The following is a 17,887-nucleotide window of genomic DNA, read 5'->3' as shown; positions in this document are numbered from 1 at the left end:
CTGAGAAAGGCAAACTGTTTTTTGTTTTATTTTCAAACCAAACTATCTTACTTTGTTACGATGTAGTTGCTATAATCACAGTTAACATCTGCAATAAAAATTTTTTATCACCACAGCCTTAAGATACATAAGGCTACTCCTTAATAAGAGTCTTCTGACTTGCACAAAAAAGACAGCATGCAATAGCAAACATCACATAATACCCAGTAGGTATTTAGTCCTTTAAGGTGGCAGTTAAGCATGACTTAATTCACACAATTAAATCACTTCCCTCTATTTCCAACTCAGTTGTTAGAACATGGGATTGTTTAGTTTCCCTGAGAAGTCCCTGAAACAGCCACATATCTTCATATTCTGTACAAATTGTACATTTGATTGCATATTCATATATAAATAATTCCCGGTACTGGAATTTTGCATTCGTATCTGAATCAGTCTAAAGCTATGCATTTCCATTAATGACAGGTTCTTGCTTTTCCACTCCTTCCAGACAGCCTATTTCTGCTGCCTCTTCCCTATTTTTCACACATAAATATCCCAGTCCCTCATATGGACACATATAAACTTTGGGTCTATATTACAACATAACTTTACTGAGTATAGAATGTAACTTAGAATTTTAATATAGTATTTATCAAATCTCTACAGACTTACCTAGAAGCCCCTGTTCTAACAGATCAGTATTGCATAGAGAACTAACGTTGCACAATAATTTTCACACATGAAGTTGTGATCCCTTTATAAAACATCTCACGCTATTTTAAGAGTGAAATAATAAACAGATTATTAACAATTTTCACATAACATTTATGTTTCACTTACCATTCTAAATCTAACAAGATGTTTGACATGCATAATTCCTTTGCAGTAATTTTGTGGAAGCAGACTATCATCCTGTCCTTTTATTACAGCAACTAAATTCCACAAATTTTTGCTGCCTCCTGGAGGCTAAAATTGTTATGGATGAAAAAGAAAGTTGTATTACAATAATATTCAAGAGAAACGAAACTTGCTGAGACCTGGAAAAATGCTTGCCGATCAATTCCAAGGAATAAAATTCCAGACTGTTTTAAAATTAAAAAGTTTACTATGAAAACAACATTCAAGATAATAAAACCCCTTCATTTCTGAAGACCGTAAGATTCATGAATTTAAGTATTTGCTTATGCATAGTCACAGCTGAAGGCTCATCATCTTCCTCTTTTCTTTCCTAGTTGATACTAGCTATGGATACTAGCTATGTTGTAATTAGTGCAGGCATAAAACAGTATCTGCTGGGTTGCAACAGATATCCAAGAAGTTGTTTACTATCTTTTGTGGAAGAAATGCGTGAGCCAGGTCAACAAAAAACAAGCCCAGGTTCAATGCAAAATCCAGTTGTCTGCATTAAGAAAGTCTGGTGCATCAGTACACAAGTTCTTACAGGTTACAGTGATATTTTTTGAGTTTTTTTTCCTAAAATTTTAAGCATTTACACTGGTCTAGTATTTCAATATTTGCCTCTGTAAAAGGAGGATGATGGCTTTATACTGAATTAATACTTGAAGGAAATAAGTAATTAGAAAAGCTTACAAAAAAAAAATCATTAAGCCTTTGACCTGAAGGAACTTTTATAAGAATAAAAAAAAATGACATGTTTAGAAGCCTTGTTATTTTTGAGCTGGTAAAAACCAGAAGAATCTACTCACAGTAGTTTAAGCAGGTGCTGGACTTAAAAACCACTGAACAGCTGATGAGAAAAAGCTATTCTCTGAAAACTTTAGTATTCTGTAGTTTAAAATTCTAGTATCCTAGAATTAACGTAAGACATCAAAATATAGCATTTTCATCAAACAAGGAATTGTATAAGAACATTTTAAAGGAACAGTCAGGAAATTTCAGGATTTGCAATTGAAGAAGAGTGTTTCAGCATCATATCCTAAAATTTAGCCAGAAATCAAAGCATACACATATTTTGCATGAAGTTGGTCTTTGTAGATCAGCATAATCATTTAAAGAACATCAGTGTCTCATACAAACTGTAATCCTAAGACATTTTTGGCCTTTTTCTACCTCAATTTCAGCTCCCATGCAGGTTAAGTGCTCACAGAGATTCAAGAGTGGGTAATTTTAACTCAACTGCACCAAAAAGCTACAGTTATTTATAGGAAATTCTACTCTGCAACAAAGCAAAGTCAACAGATGGACACTGAAGCAAAAGTGGCTCGCATCTACAGCTGCCAGAAGATTATACAGCAGTCTGGTATCACACAGACTCTGGTAGTTTAAATCTTATCCAGCAACCCTTTGGCAAATTAAAATTCAGTGTAGTTTGATATAAAATGTATTTTCATTTGCTTCAACAGAGAAGTCTAATTCATATTCTTATGAAAAATTAAGCTGTTCCATCTATTTCCCTTTAAGAAAGCTTGGTCTTCACAAATTCAGTCACACATTCTCGCATGCAGAATTATTAAGAGAAAGATTTGATTTCTGCATGTTTTTTGAGTTCCGTTCAAGAAAGAAAGAAAAGAACAGTAGAAGAAAAAAGCTTTTGTTTTGGAGGTTGACTTTAGAGGAGAAAGCAGGACAAACTGCCAACAGTATGTTGTCTAACATCCTTAAGGTGCCGCAATGATCCTTAAGTTTACAGAATACTTACAGAAAAACATTCTGAAAACCACCTTAGTTTTTCTTCTCGAGGATTTCCTACCATCTTTTCCACTTCTTGCTTAATATCTCTGGAAACTTTACCACACAGCAAAGGAGGAGCACCAGATTCTACAGCACGATCTAATACACATAAAGATTCATAAATTATATATGCATACGTAATTTTAAGTACAGTAACGTGTATAACATTCAAAACAATTACACATGCATTTTACTTACCTATATTACCAATAACCTCATCCCAACATCTATCTGCTAAGATGTTTATCGGTAGAGGATTTATAAGCGGTGTCAGTGACCAAAGTCTCACAGTAGAGTCACGAGAGCAAGATGCCATAGTAAATGGTCGACTAGGATGACATGTTAATCCTAGCAGAGATAGAATTTAAAAGCGTGGTCAAGTACTTAAAATTCATTTTAATACAGAAAGAAAATATATTTTAAGTAATACCATATACATCTGCTCCATGATCATAAACAGTGTCCAAGCATGTTCCATCTCTTGTGTCCCAGATCTGAATTGAATAGTCCCAACTGCCAGATATCAGAAGGTATGGAATTTCAGGATTCCACATCAGTCCTCGTACCGGAGCTCTATGTCCACTAAGAATATTTATACAAGCATCCTGTGTATAATCCCATATTCGAACAGTACTGAAACAGGATACAAAAGACGTATGGTCATTAAATCATCTACTGAAATGACTCTTACTTCAGCAACATTCTAAGCTTCAGAATATTTACTTATAATTACTTTTGTGAAGATTTTACAAAAGAGGCTGGAGTTAATGCCCAGCATTCTGAATCTGACCTACAGAGAGGTCTGACTGACTGTATTATTCCCAGAGCTTCTTAAAGTGCCAGTGGCAGCAAGAGCACAGAGCTCAAGTCATTTTGACAGCCCTTTGTGATCTTCTAATAGTTCAGAAATACACACCCATCATCAGAGCCACTGCAGAGGATTCCTTCTCTCAAAGGAGACCACCGTACATGAAACACCTTTGCAGTATGTCCAGTAAAAACTTTCAGTGGCTGATCAGAGCTAGTTGCCAAGTAATAAACACGAACATTTTTATCCTCACAACCAGTAGCTATCATGTCTCTACAAAATAAAAATTGTAAATCATTAGTCACTGGAATCATAAGTATTTATGATTTTGGAGTTTAAAAATAAATATGATGCATATTTTGCAATTCACTTTTAAAAATAATTTTTTTGTTTGCCTTTTGTTGTTTTATAATGCCATTACTAATAACCTCATGAAATAGATGAAATCAGAAAAAAAGGGTGAAGAATAGTGTTTGTACAGGAGTCTAAATCAAACACTTCTGAATATAGTGAGTATATCGTATTCAGAACTCAAAATAGAATTATTACTAGATTGAATTACTGCTGCTTTATGATTTAATGAAATAGAAAAAAGAATGTGAAAGAAATCTATAGATTGTGAGAGTTCATATCTATCTCAAAACCCAAGTTTCAAAATTAAAAACATAAAAAGTAGGGGAGAGTGGAACAAGTATTCAAGGAGGATAAGGCCTACAACAGAGCCCTTTCTTGTGCGTTCTTGCAGATTTCTTACATGCTATTAGAACAAACTGCACATTGGGAAACTCACCAAGAAACAATCTGATAAAATTCAGGGGAGAAGCAAAGAACAGCCTTACTACAGCATTATTTTAAAAACCACTCATGAGAACTCCAACATTAATTAGAACTCGAGTATTTGCAAAGAATTCTTTAGTTATTTTAAAGGTCTTACACCAATATATTCTGTTTTTCAAATATTACTTTGTTTGTCACTGGGGTAAATGCTGCCATACTTTTTTTAAAATCAATGCTTATTATCAGTTTATAATATTGCACGATGTACAAACATTTAAAATTTTAATGGAAGAGTTTCTTCATGTTCTGCTTTGATTCATCTTTGCTTTCAAATTGAATATGTAAATCATTAATTTAAGACCTCTAATTGATACAAGGCTCTTATTCAGCTATATTATTTATAGTCATAGAATAATTATCAGCTACTCTTCAAAGCGTAGACACATTGGGCTCCTTCTAATGACACTTCATAGAATGGGCACAATTCTCTAGATGCAAATTCATTTATAGCTGTTTATGGATATTTATGTCTATCAAAGTAGCATAAAGTATTCTCAGAACTGGACAGTTGGCAAGAATTAGACATGTGTCAGAAATGCATCAGGAATTTGTTAAATATTAAGGTTTTTGTGAGAAGGATCTAATAGCATGATTCTATTATATAATGCAGTACCATAGAAGCTGCCAGAACTGAAAGGCATTTTGCACTGTAATGGTTTTCCTAGAAATAATTACCATCTGAGAGACAGGAACTTATTGGCTCAGGCATAATATGATGCCCTAGTGGATGTCTAGGGTGTTCAACAGTAGTTTAAGAGATCCTCATGCCCTGTCTAATTGCAGTACATACATTTCCAAAACAGGTTACATAATGCCTTGTCATACAGGTCTGCCATTAAATGGCATGATACTCAATTTGTTTTTCCTTCTTCTAGTTTAAAGATAGCTTTTTTAGGAATCTATTAAGGAGTCTTTGTAAAAAAAATTAGCTTTCTGGGCATTGCTGGTAATCCATTTCAATAGTAAATAATATTAATTATCAAGGTTATTTTCCACTCACTTGTTGTTTTGACTCCAGTCACAGCCAAACACTGCAGCTGGATGTTTGTACTTGTGAAGAACATTGCCATCAATGGTTCGAATAATACTGAAACCAATTACAATAGAATATTATGAGTAGGCTATTCAAAAGTCAGCTTTGATTCTATGCAAAATAAACACACAGCAACAAAAGCATACAGAAAGAAGCTTTTACTCCTACCCCTCAGCTACAGTTCCATATATTTCCCAGCAAAACGTTTAATTGGACTCCATCATCTATGAAACATTCCTCCGGAGGAGCTATAAAGTTTTCACACTGTGGTACCTCCATCCCTAAAGAATTCTTACAGCCCAGAATCTAAGTCATGGTGATAAAACAGGTATGAACAGATCTTTTTAAAAAAATTGATTTATTTCTGTATAGAATATGGAGTTTCTCCTCTTCTTGTTAGACTAGGGTTGAAAGAAAAACATTAGAAAGAGCTGAAAGGAAGATTTATAGAAGTACTGAAACACATTACACAAAAATTCTTCCCTTGCATTTGATAGTTTTTGCAAATAAACTATTACCCTTCTATAATAATAAAATTGGAAATACTTTTCTGTTCTGTAATTGTGATTCTTAAAATTAAAAAAAAAAAAGCACAAAAAAAATGAAGACAAAGAAATAGCTTTTGAGCAGTGTCTGCTCTACTTACAGATAAAAGACAAAGATACACTTTGCTAAATAAAATTCATGAAACAGGTTTCAGTACCAAAACGTCAGACACCATTCCTTTTGGAAACACTTCCTTTGTTATAATTTTTTATATCATAAAAAAATATATCCTAGCAAATACAGGAGATTAGTATATCCCAAATTTTGTCCAGTGAGTAGGGTTTTAAAATTTATCACTGACGATGTTGTCAAAATCTACTGGCTTGAGATGTGCAATTTTTTTTTTCTTCCAGTAACACTCACCAAAATCCATCATCGCTGCAGGTTGCTATTCTTTTGGAATCTTTATGACTCCAGGCAATGCAGAAGATCCCATTCCTTCCATGCTTCAAAAAATGCAAAATACCTATCAATAAGAAATAACTCACCCTTTTCTCTTATCTACTGACTTGTGCTTTTTTCCCTCTCCTATGGGCTCCAGCCGTTTTCTCCCACTAAAGTGTAATGTACAAAACCATGAGGTCCCAAGTGTGTAAAGCCATAGTGGGAGACACAGACAGTAGTAAAACTGTCCTAGTTTCCAGGAAACGAAACAAAATTGGATTAAGAATAAGCAGCTCATGAACCTGAAGCTTGAATAAATGCTAGCTACTTTATCAAATATCAAAATTAGTGAGAATAAGTCTGAAAACTTAAGTGAGATGTCCACCAGAACCAGAGGTCAAAAACAGTTGTTTAATAGTAGCAATGTGTCAATCTTCTGATGTGTTAGAACTCTTGAATGGTTGTTTGCTTTATTTTATTAAAGATGTTCTTTTCTACATTTGTCTTCTTAAACAGCAGCCTTTTCCTCTGACACAGATGTAGCCACAGGTAACTATGTCTAACACAAAGACTAGAGCTACATATTGAGAATACAAAAAACAGTAGAGAAAACTACAAAACACTGCATGCTGCTTGCATGCTCTTTCAGCTACTGCCCCAGGACACACACAAACCTGTACAGATTACTGGTAACGTAAGGCAAGATTCTAAATAAGCCACATGTTTTAGCATGTTTCAAAAGGCAGTTTTATTAGTCCAGACTTCAGCAACTGAAATTCTTTTCTAGGTCTAATGTTTCAAAATCTGGAACACCATCTCACTATTTTATGTTTTGATCCTCAGTTTTGAAGTCTATGTCCATATATATTTCCACTTTTAAGAAAGAAGCCACATTGCTTTTGCTGTATATCACTATAGAACCACTTTTAAGATACTGGAGACTATCTGGTTCTTCACTATTCTCAGGTTGCAAACATTATCAGAGGAAGTAAAAAAGACTTCACCTGTTTCACAAACAAACTAGCACTCACATCTTTCTTTCTATTGGTTTTTGTTATAGTCTATTGTTCACATGTTTTTTTTTTTTAACTGCTACATTTATTCGGTACTAGAGGGAACAGCTAGTTTACATTCAATAGACAAAAAGGAAATAATCTTACCTCACTGAATCGTGTTATTATTTTGCATCTTGGGATGTCCCAGATGAAGCCACCATTTCTGGATGTTGCACCTGCTATGCAGTTCAGATCTCCTTTAGAGAAAGACATTTTTAAGCTATCACAATTAATGTGAAATCAACAATGGCACAAAACCAGTAGTTTTTCCACACTTTAAGGCCAGTATTTGATATTAAGTAGTAAATACCTGTTTCACACTTTTTCCTACATTCCTGTTTTGAACAAAGAGTAAACTAAAAATTGTATAGTTGAGAAAAGTAGTCTCAATGCCTGCTGAAAGCTTTGCTGTTAAAGTAACAAGAAAATAACGTTTGATAAAAGCATAAAACCTTGATAAAATCTTGATAAAACACTCAAACTGAGAAACACATACAACTTCAATGCTTCAAGCTTGAAGTAGATCATTTGCTGTTGAAGTACCCTGTGTACAAATACAAACCATGCAAAATGCTGCACTTCTTTTGTTCTCCTAAATCTTGCACCAGGCAGCACCTGATGTATCAAGTCTGTACTTGATTCTGTACTCATACTCTATGAAGTGGGAAATAACAGAAGACTCCCATGTGAGAATCAGGAAATCAAGCTTCTCCTCACCACAGTGAACAACTATGCTTGATGTAGCAAAAAAAAAAAAAAAAAAGGCAATTTGTACAAGGGGAGTCTAGATAAAAGGTGCATATACAGAATGGAAAGAAATTCTGGTGGGACAAAGATAGAAAAAGTTCTTTTGAGACTAAAGTCAAGTAATGACAAATACTAGAGTATATTTTAATACTAGAGTATACTTTATGAATGAAGCTTAAACAATTGTACAAAGGTTGGGAGGAACTTGCTAGGAGTAAGGGATGTGAAAGATGTTCTGTTGGAGATGGATAACAATGAAGTGTAAGGAACTAAAGAGTACACAAGCTAAAGGACATGCTTTCAATTAGCCTAAATTTACTAATTTGTATTTTTAATCATTCAGAATTCAAATCTTGAAAGGCACCAATTCTACTCCTCCCCCTCACAAACAAGTTATTCTCTTTATGTGAGGTGCTAGTACAAACTGAAATTTTAAAAACAAAGATTTTAAAACAAAGCAACTGAAAAAATGGAACATCCTTTTCCACACTGTCATAATTTACACAGAGCAATTCAAATCATCTGTGAAGAACAAGGTGCAAGAGATGCTCTGATATGAAGTGCCAATTCATTTCATTTATAAAGGCTACATTCAGCTTCCCATAACAATATTTCTTGTTAAGAGTTTGAATTCATAGGAAAGTCTGTTGAATTTAAACTTGAGGAAAAAAAAAAAAAAAGAATAAAATTTTATCTGCTATTTATCTGCTATCTGCTATTCAGTCACATGAACCCTAGTTAACAACTACTGACATCAGTACTTGTTATCATAAATGTTCTCTTTAATTCAGCTAAATACGTTGCAGAACAGTTCCAACATCAAAATTCCCCACCAACTTCAGTGTCATCTAAAAAACAGTATTTAACCAAAAAGCAGTCTTTAATATACAGCTCAGTGATTAGAATACCACTGAAGGACGAGCCAGAACTAAACACACATATTCAACTTCTTCAGCATAAAATACAATTGGAACACTTCTAAACAATTGCCTCCCAGGCAAAGGAAGCCTTTTCATCATCTCTGTAACGTAACATTAGAAAAACTGGAGCGTTTCCTTCCTACAGACTTAATATGAGATGCAGAGATCATTCCTCACACGGGTAAATCTGAACAGGTGCTGAAGAACTGGATTATACAAGGCTTAAATATGTTACTTTGATTACATTTCAGAACTTTTAAGATACCCTTCTGTCTAAAATGAATATTTTTGTGACGCAAATTGCTGCAAATCAATGCTGACTCAAGATCTTATATACCTTAAGCAAAATATTCTTACCTGGAGCCCACGAAATGGAATAAATAACTCCCTCGTTACCAGGAGACGTGTAAACTGCTGTTAAAGTATTTATGTCCCAAACTTTTATTGTACCATCAAATGAAGCTGTAGCAAGAAGATCAGGGTTATCAGGTTTGAATTCACAATCAAAGATGGTCTCAGTATGTCCCTTTAAGGAAAAAAAAAAGTTGAATCCATTTTTATTACACTTAATGTTTTTTCCCCAGAAGTCCATCTCTAGGTAAACTCTAAAATCAGCTCTATTAAAAAGCAATTAGACCAATTATGAGTTCAAAAACCTCCGCACATTTTGACTATTCAGTTAAAAAAGGATTAAAATAGCTAAGACTATAACACTTTATCCTTTGAAGAACATTTTTAAAAACAGAGAAATGTTACCCTAAAACAATAGGATGATGCAATGCCAGGGATGCATTGTCCATTGGAATTGAATTGATAATAATAATAATTAAAAAATCTAAACCTAAACAAAAGCAAACAAGAAAAAACTGTAAAACAGAAATTAATGTTACCTTTCAGGTAAAGAGTATCTGACTAAAATAGTCCAGTTCTGTAGATTATATTCTAAAATTTTTTTTAGAATTCCAGTGATTTCCATGTTCTAAAACCGGACATTTCTATTTGCAGTTTATACTTCAACCCTTCAGAACTTTCCCATCTTAATTGATTAAAACACTCTTGTGGAATTTAATTTGACAGGAACATGAGAAGCAAATAATAAACACAAATTTTTTAAGCCTCATTTGATTTACAGAAAAAAAAAATCAATTAAAAATGAAAACAACATAAGCCTCTATTCAAACACATACTGGAGTACACCTGCAAGCTATTTAAGGTTTTCAAAGAAAACTGAGTGGAGAAAAAAATCCTTTTGAATAACGGACCAATCAGGGAAAAAGAGGTTCACTTAATATGCGATGAACCCAATCACAAACTTCTCCCTCAAAACAAGCTGATATGAGGGCAGCTCCAAAGGTAATATTTCTTAGAAGTTCATGAAGTATCAATAATATTTCAATTAGAACAAGCAAACAAACTTCATCACCACCAACCAGAAAACTCTTAAATCTTCATTTCTGAATGACAACGGATTTACTGTTATAAGAACATGCTAGGTAAGCCAAAACATCATTTCAAAACAGAAAAAAAGTGACCTACCAAATCTCTAAGGAAATTCCACTTTCTGGCTCCCAAGTCATAAAGGCCAACACCACCATCCATGAAACAACAGACAACATGGCCAGGAGGAAGAGAAAATGCTTGCTTTCGTGATGAAGTCGGAGGAGGAACAGCCTCACTTGTTGAGGATGTATGAGGATATTTAGTAGGAGATGGACACGAGAATGCTTAACAAAAGAAAAATAGACAAGTGTTTCTATTTTTTATGTAATAATAGTTATATAGAGAAAATTTGTATTCCAGACACTTTATTTATACATATATGCATATGTGTGTACACACACACACATATATATATATATATATATATATAAAGGGGAGTACAAAGCCTGGTCTGCTAAAGGACAGCATAAAGGGCTTTATCCCTTACACATCCAGTCACTGGCATGAGAGGATGCTCTGTTTAACTAAGAACCACAGAACAACCACAAGATTTCAGAAAGTGACTTGACTATGCCAAGATTCACAAAAAATACTCTCTTAACTTGCTTGCATCATAATGAATAACAATCAAAAGTACACTTACACTTCTTCTTTGGAGGAGAACTTAGCACATGCAAACTATGGAAACCAGAATTCTTCAATTTTAAATTATCGATAGGTGCCGCACGTGAAACATTCCAAATACGTAACACACCAACGTGATAATCTGAAGTTACAAATATAAAAACATGTTTTTACTTACTCTGTTTTACTGCATGTACATTATTTTCATATGCCCTGTGCAGAGGGACTTGGAGGTCCTGGTGGATGAGAAGCTAGACATAAGCCAGCAGTGTATGCTTGGAGCCTAGAAGGTGAACTGTGTTCTGGGCTGCATTAAGAGAGGAGCGGCCAGCAGGGAGAGGGAGGTGATTGTCTGCCTCTACTCAGCTCTTGCGAGGCCCCATCTGCTGTACTGTGTCTGTGGCCCCCAGCACAAAAAGGACATGGAGCTCTTGGAACAGGTCCAGGTCTAAGGTAATGAGAGGGCTGAAGCACCTCTCCTACGAAGAATGTTGAGGGAACTGGGCTTGTTTAACTTGGAAAAGAGATGGCTCCAGGGAGATCCTCATTGTGGCCTTCTAATACTTTAAAGGAACATATAAATAGGAAGGGAAACAACTGTTTACAAGGGTGGATAGTGATAAGACAAGGGGGAATGGTTTTAAACTAAGACAGGAAAGGTATAGGTTAGATATTGGGAGGAAGTTTTTCATTCAGGGGGTGGTGACACACTGGAACAGGTTGCCCAGGAAGGTTATGGATGCCCCATCCCTGGAGGCATTCGACGCCAGGCTGGATGTGGCTCTGGGCCTGGTCTAGCAGTTGGCAACATAACACATAACAATAGGCACATAACAAGGGCATTGAAATTAAATGATCACTGGTCCTTTTCAACCCAGGTCAGTCTGTGATTCTATTTAAGAACAAAGAGAAGCAAAGAAAACCAAAACCAATGAATTAGAACTTAGGATCCTAAAAAACCTTGTAGGCAAGTACAGACACCTCTACCATAATTTCACTATTAAAAACAGTAATTAGTCATATTAATTATTTAAAATACAGCAAACATACTCTACAGAATTCCTGTTATAAAGCGTTCTCAAAGTTTAACTTTCCTTACTCACTGGTTCTTCTACCTTGACACTAATTTTTAAGGTATAAGAAAGAGGCAGGAAATAGTTTAAAAAAATGATAAACTCCCCAAAAAACAGAGAAAGCAGAGGAGTAAGTGATGCACACTAGCACAACACTTCTTATTCCCAAGTAACTTCAATATTATTGCTGAAGTCTGCATAAGGAAAATATTTAGCAACAGTAGTTAGAAGTCACTTCCATGTAAATACGTACACTGTTCAGCGCAGTTTTCTATTCTTTTCCACACAGATACTTGAGGGGGCTTTTTTGTATAATATATACTCTTCTGTTTGTAGAGATGTTAAGCAGCAGAGATCAAACCTTTGATATCAGTTTTGAAAACTAAATGCTACATTTATCACTTTTCCATAAATTGGGAAATAAAAGGCTTACCTCCAGTTATAAACATTCCAGGTGCACTAGGAACCCAGGCTAAACACCGAACAGATGCTGCTGCATTGGGAAAATTAAATTTTATGAGACAGAATGCAGATTCCGAATCAACCAGTTGAATGCCATTATGTAAATTAGCAACAAGAAGATAGTTATTTGACAAAGGGTCCCACTCCAGTGCTGTAACTGGATCTTCTTCATCTGCTCCTTTAAGAGGCTCTGGTTTTAAGACATGCTTCTGGTTTCGAAACCCTTTAAGAGCACAAGAATACAGATTATTTCAACGTGATAACAAATACGTCCTTTGAATACTTTGCTAATTTCACTTTTGCCTCCCCCTGAAATTGTTTGTAGTCTGCTCTTCTGTTTGCTGCACTCAACTCAAGAAAGCTGACTTAGCAGTATCTAACCTAAAGTAGTCCTGCAGATGACTATTTTGTTAATAAGCGAAAAACGGAAACAGCTGTTACTTTGATTAATCAATTTATATTGAAAGAATATACATTGTCCCAATAACTACCATGAGTAAAAGAGGTACTCAAGATCAGGCTTATAGGAAGCCTGACAAAAAAGATAGAACTCTAAAACAACAGAAGCGAAGTAAGAGACTATTGAAAAATTCAAACTGGTCTACGCAGAATAAAAAAATTACTGGGAAAGAGTTCAGCAGAATTTTGTGTCTGCTCTCATTCAGTAACTGGTCAAAAATCTCAGTGTTATCACAAAACGAAGAAGAACAAAGAAAATGCTGTGTGCTTTTCATTTAAGTAATTTTTGTGATATACAAGAAGTAGATATAGTATAAGTTTTGAATGTGTGCAAGCATTCATAAAAATCTGAATGAAAAAAGAGCAGAATTACATGCATACAAAAACATACATACACAACAAAAACATATACATGTTTTACCATATCAGTTTTTACCTGGCTGAAAAATAGACAGACTTCCATCAGAATGTCCAAAGACTACTTTCCCTTTTCTTTTTGGATGCCACCTAAACAGACAGATATCTGACAAGAAACTATGTGCTCCTTCATGTGCCGTTACCACGCTGAAAGGTCCTGAGATAGTCCAGATGTATAAGGGACCTCTGTGGGACGCAAACGCAACTGCGTCATCTTCATTACAGCACCAGTTAAGTGACACAGGAATTCCTGAAACATACAGAATAAGGATTTGAAATACACTGCCTTACTGTCAGGCCCAGTATCAGCAATTATCCTGAACACCTGTACAATTGTTCTTATACACAAATTATTATATATTTTATATAATATTTTATATAATATATATATATATAAAATATAATAATATATATATTATATATATTATAACTGAAATTTAAAAAGCCATAGGAACACCTTATGGTGTGAAAATAAACTACATATATCCAGAAAGTAGAAATATTTCTCAAATTATCTTAATGCTACTTTGATGGGCTGTAATTTATGATCGCTGTACTTGATTTCATTAGTGCCAAGAACAATCACACACACGAAGAAGGAGAATACGCTTGATCCTATAAAGCATTCCTTTCATTCACAATTCTATTCTCTATGTTTTTTTTTTTTTTGTAAGATATTTGCGAAAGTGAATAGCAACATAGTAAATGCTAGCTTACAATTTCTATTTTTGCAAAACACAATGAAATTTAAAGATAAAAGACATTATTGTGACTAAACTGGAAATTAAGGCAGTTTCTTAATATTTACCTTTGGACATCTGGCAGTTTTAATTCAGTCACATAACACCTACCAATAGGGTCAGCAGGTTAAAGATTTCAAACTTAGCAACTCCAACACTAATTATCCTTGTAATTTAATGAGTGTCTGAAGGGGTAAACAACAAGACAAACTCTCCTCAAGCTGAAAATTCATAACTCTTCCAATTTGGACATATTTAAATGATACTTTTGCTGTCTTTGTTACTACCACATTATCAGGAGGTTTAAACAGATTATCCTAAAAATAAAATGATTTTTAGAAAATTTAAAATTAGAAAAAATGTTACTTGGTTGAATTAGGATCAGTTTTTACATTGCTGCATAACTGGAGCCAATATTCTGTTTTGATTAGATCAAATCATTGTGTGCTTCCCTATTTATTCCTTCTGCAGCGTTTGCAAGACATAGAAGATACTCAAAGGTATCCTAAATACTCTCTTCAGTAGAGAGTAGCAAGTCCAAAAGTATCCTGGAAGAACTTGAGATACTGACTGTTCACAGACAGCAACTATTTTCCAAGAACGTAAATGCAGGAGTCAAACACGGCCAACAAACTGTTTGGTAACGAAAACATAACCAGTTGGTTTTGACTGAATGACTCAGAACTGAGCAAGAAAAGTTGACAGGTCTAGACATTTAACGCTCTAGATGTCTACTACACTCTCCTAATCAGTAGTTTTAAGTGCTGAGATATTATGCACTTGGACAAGCATTAGAATATTTCAATAAAAACAGTCTTTCAAATTCATGGATATTTTCTATTTGGATCTGTTGACTGCTACATTATTTGCTTTCATTTTCGTAAGGTTACCATGAAAATACATGATCTAAGGTTTAAATCTTAACTATTAATCCGTTTTATAAGGATAAAAGTGTTTCTGCTCAACTAGAAATCAATGGCAACAAATTCCTGAATTGGTCAAGTACTTTATTCTTTCTTTTTGAACTGTTTTGAACTTTCTGTTCACTTTTTTTTTCATTTTAATTTTTTTGAGAAAAGCTGTATGGAACAAGCATCTCCACATCTGAAATACCTTTTGTATCATCCAGTTTGGCCACGACTTTCTGTTCAGACACATTCCAAATAATTACTAAACTATCTGCGCTGGCACTCGCAAACATGTCAGGATTGTGTGGACACCAAGATATGGCTGTGATTGTCCTCTTATGCTCAGACATAATTGCTCGGAGCTTGAATTCATTGTATTGGTGATCCAGCTAAACGAAAAGTCAAAATCCATTTTAGAAATAAATAAATATTTTGAAAATTCACCTTAAATATTATTGGGCGGGAGAACAGTTCAGGCTTATAGATGGAACTATGATGGATTTAACTATTGACTACTTGATATCTCAATAAATTAAATTACGTATTTAACTTACACTGAAAAGTTATCAAATATTCAATCAGCTCGAACAGTATTAACATAAGTTACTATTTTCACTTACAATTATATTCCTTTAATGAATGCACTCAATTTTCACATAACGATTCTAAAGTACATTCTTTATAGGTAATCTACAAATGACAGAATAGAAAAATGAGTATGAAACCGCTCTGCAGTTCAGAAACAGTGGAAGTAATAGCTTGTACCGAACAAAAGAAAGGCGGGCCAAGAAATTCACAACTCCACAGACCCATGTCCAAAGTTCCCAAGAACAGATTAAAGCTACCTTAAAAGATTACTTTTACATTTCAAATGAAATCATGTAATTTCTTCATTTCTCCCTCAAAACCTGTTCTATTAGCGCACTTCATTCATCTCAGGCATTTGCTGTATTGAGTTTGGTTTTTTACGCAAATAATTCTGGACACATACAACTTCAAGTACAACATTTAAATAAATTTTTTGCACCTACTCTAACTAGCAGAAAAAATAATTTGGAAAAGGTATCTTGAATAGGAGGTTGAGTACTACATAGGTACCTTCTCAGCAGCAATCATGCTTCCAAACAAAAATATACTGGAAGGGCTCAAAGCGATATAGACAGCAATGTTAAAAAAGCAAACAAACAACTGGTCTGTTAAGTAGGAAGTCTTACCTGATATACATAAATAGCAAGTGTAGCACAGTAGGCAAATCTATCCCCACTAGCAGCACAAACATCCTTGTTCCATGGCTGACATCCAGCAGCTAGAAGACCCACTTGTCTAACATGTGACATTTTTGCCTTTAAGACAGAAAACAAGACATGAAAACATGTTACAGAACAGATCAACACCTTTCTGTTTCCATAAATAATTTATTCATTTTGTTCACAACCTCTCACAGCATTACAAAAGGAGGCAATTTCAATGCCCCTAAGAATCTTAGAGCTGTGGGATGTGGGGAAGTTGGAAACAGTGAATGAAAATATGAATTGTTCTCGAGTTGCACAAACTGAAGCTGTTCTTCACTTTCCTCTGTAGTCAGATTTTAACACTTTCTAAATCAAAGTACAACGTCTTCTCTGCTGTTCTCTTTTTTTCATTACCCACAGAGGCATCTGGACAAAATAAACCATGTGCAATACTTGTGTGTTAGTTATGTCAAACAACAAACGAAGGATCTGGGGATGTTGGCAGCCAGCTGAACACAAGCAAGCAGTGTATCCATGTGGCTAAGGTGACCAATGGCACCCTGGCTTGTATCAGAAACAGCACTGCCAGCAGGAGCAGGGAAGTAATCATTCTCCTGTACGCAGCACTGGTGAAGCTGCACCTCGAACTGAACACCTACTGTGTTTGGGTGCCTCATTGCAAGAAAGACATCGAAACCTGTACCAGAATGACCAGAGAAGGGCAGTGGAGCCATGAGGTGTTTGGAGCACAAGTCTTACAGGGAGCGGCTGGGGGAGCTGGGACTGTTTACTCTGGAGAAAGGAGGCCCAGGGAATACCTTATTACAGTCTACAACTGCCTGAAAGGAGGTTGTGCTGGGCCTCTTCTCTCACAAAACTACAGATCAGACAAGAGGTAATTGCCATAAATTGTTCTTCCAGGGAAGGTTCAGGTTGGATACAAAGAAAATGCTCAGAAAGCACAGTAATACATTGAAACAGACTGCTCAGCTCAAGGAGGTGTTCAAGAAGTGTGTAGACGTGGCACTGAGGGACATGGTTTAGTGGGCATGGGTTGGACTGGATGATCCTAGGTGTCTTTTCCAACCTATGCGATTCTATACCACTAGCTTAGTACAAATATGAATTACTTAACATCACCATGCTTCCAAGAGAAGCTAAGTTTCCTTAACTACTATGAGTTGAGGAAAATAAAAAGTTCACTACAGCACTACTGTATTACTGTTTAGCAATCTATGATTTGAATGAATGAATCCACTGTCTGAAACAAGATTTTCCTCTAGATCACCTCTGCTAACTAGCATTAAATGTCTGCACAAAGTCAGTCACTCTAACTACACATTTCCTCTACTGTGTATGAGGAAAATAATCATTTGCACAGAATTTAAAAGCTGTAGCAGAAAAGGTCCTTGGAAAACAAATGCCAGAGGAAAATATATGCATATATATGAGAAACAATATTACAAAAGCAATCTCAAACTACTTTCTCCACTCAGATTGAGAGGATAGCTGACTTTAACATAAGAACA

General features: G+C 35.0%; 1 protein-coding gene across 1 annotated transcript in view; it reads right to left on the bottom strand.

Moving 5' to 3' along the window:
- WDR17 (WD repeat domain 17) overlaps nucleotides 1-17,887 on the bottom strand; it is a gene marked incomplete at both ends in the record, with an annotated part of 38,198 nt that overhangs the window by 13,350 nt on the left and 6,961 nt on the right. The window contains 15 exons of the mRNA XM_079535106.1: nucleotides 823-948; nucleotides 2,642-2,772; nucleotides 2,872-3,021; nucleotides 3,104-3,306; nucleotides 3,590-3,754; nucleotides 5,319-5,405; nucleotides 6,261-6,343; nucleotides 7,442-7,533; nucleotides 9,361-9,529; nucleotides 10,540-10,727; nucleotides 11,087-11,209; nucleotides 12,574-12,825; nucleotides 13,498-13,728; nucleotides 15,332-15,515; nucleotides 16,341-16,469. Of these exons, the coding sequence (XP_079391232.1) occupies nucleotides 823-948; nucleotides 2,642-2,772; nucleotides 2,872-3,021; nucleotides 3,104-3,306; nucleotides 3,590-3,754; nucleotides 5,319-5,405; nucleotides 6,261-6,343; nucleotides 7,442-7,533; nucleotides 9,361-9,529; nucleotides 10,540-10,727; nucleotides 11,087-11,209; nucleotides 12,574-12,825; nucleotides 13,498-13,728; nucleotides 15,332-15,515; nucleotides 16,341-16,469 (2,313 nt within the window). The remainder of the gene's footprint in view (nucleotides 1-822; nucleotides 949-2,641; nucleotides 2,773-2,871; nucleotides 3,022-3,103; nucleotides 3,307-3,589; nucleotides 3,755-5,318; nucleotides 5,406-6,260; nucleotides 6,344-7,441; nucleotides 7,534-9,360; nucleotides 9,530-10,539; nucleotides 10,728-11,086; nucleotides 11,210-12,573; nucleotides 12,826-13,497; nucleotides 13,729-15,331; nucleotides 15,516-16,340; nucleotides 16,470-17,887) is intronic.

This window comes from Tetrao urogallus (genome assembly GCF_951394365.1).
Source record: "Tetrao urogallus genome assembly, chromosome: 4".
Taxonomy (NCBI): domain Eukaryota; kingdom Metazoa; phylum Chordata; class Aves; order Galliformes; family Phasianidae; genus Tetrao; species Tetrao urogallus.
Note: the sequence above shows the minus strand (reverse complement) of the source record. Positions and strands in the feature narration are given on the sequence as shown.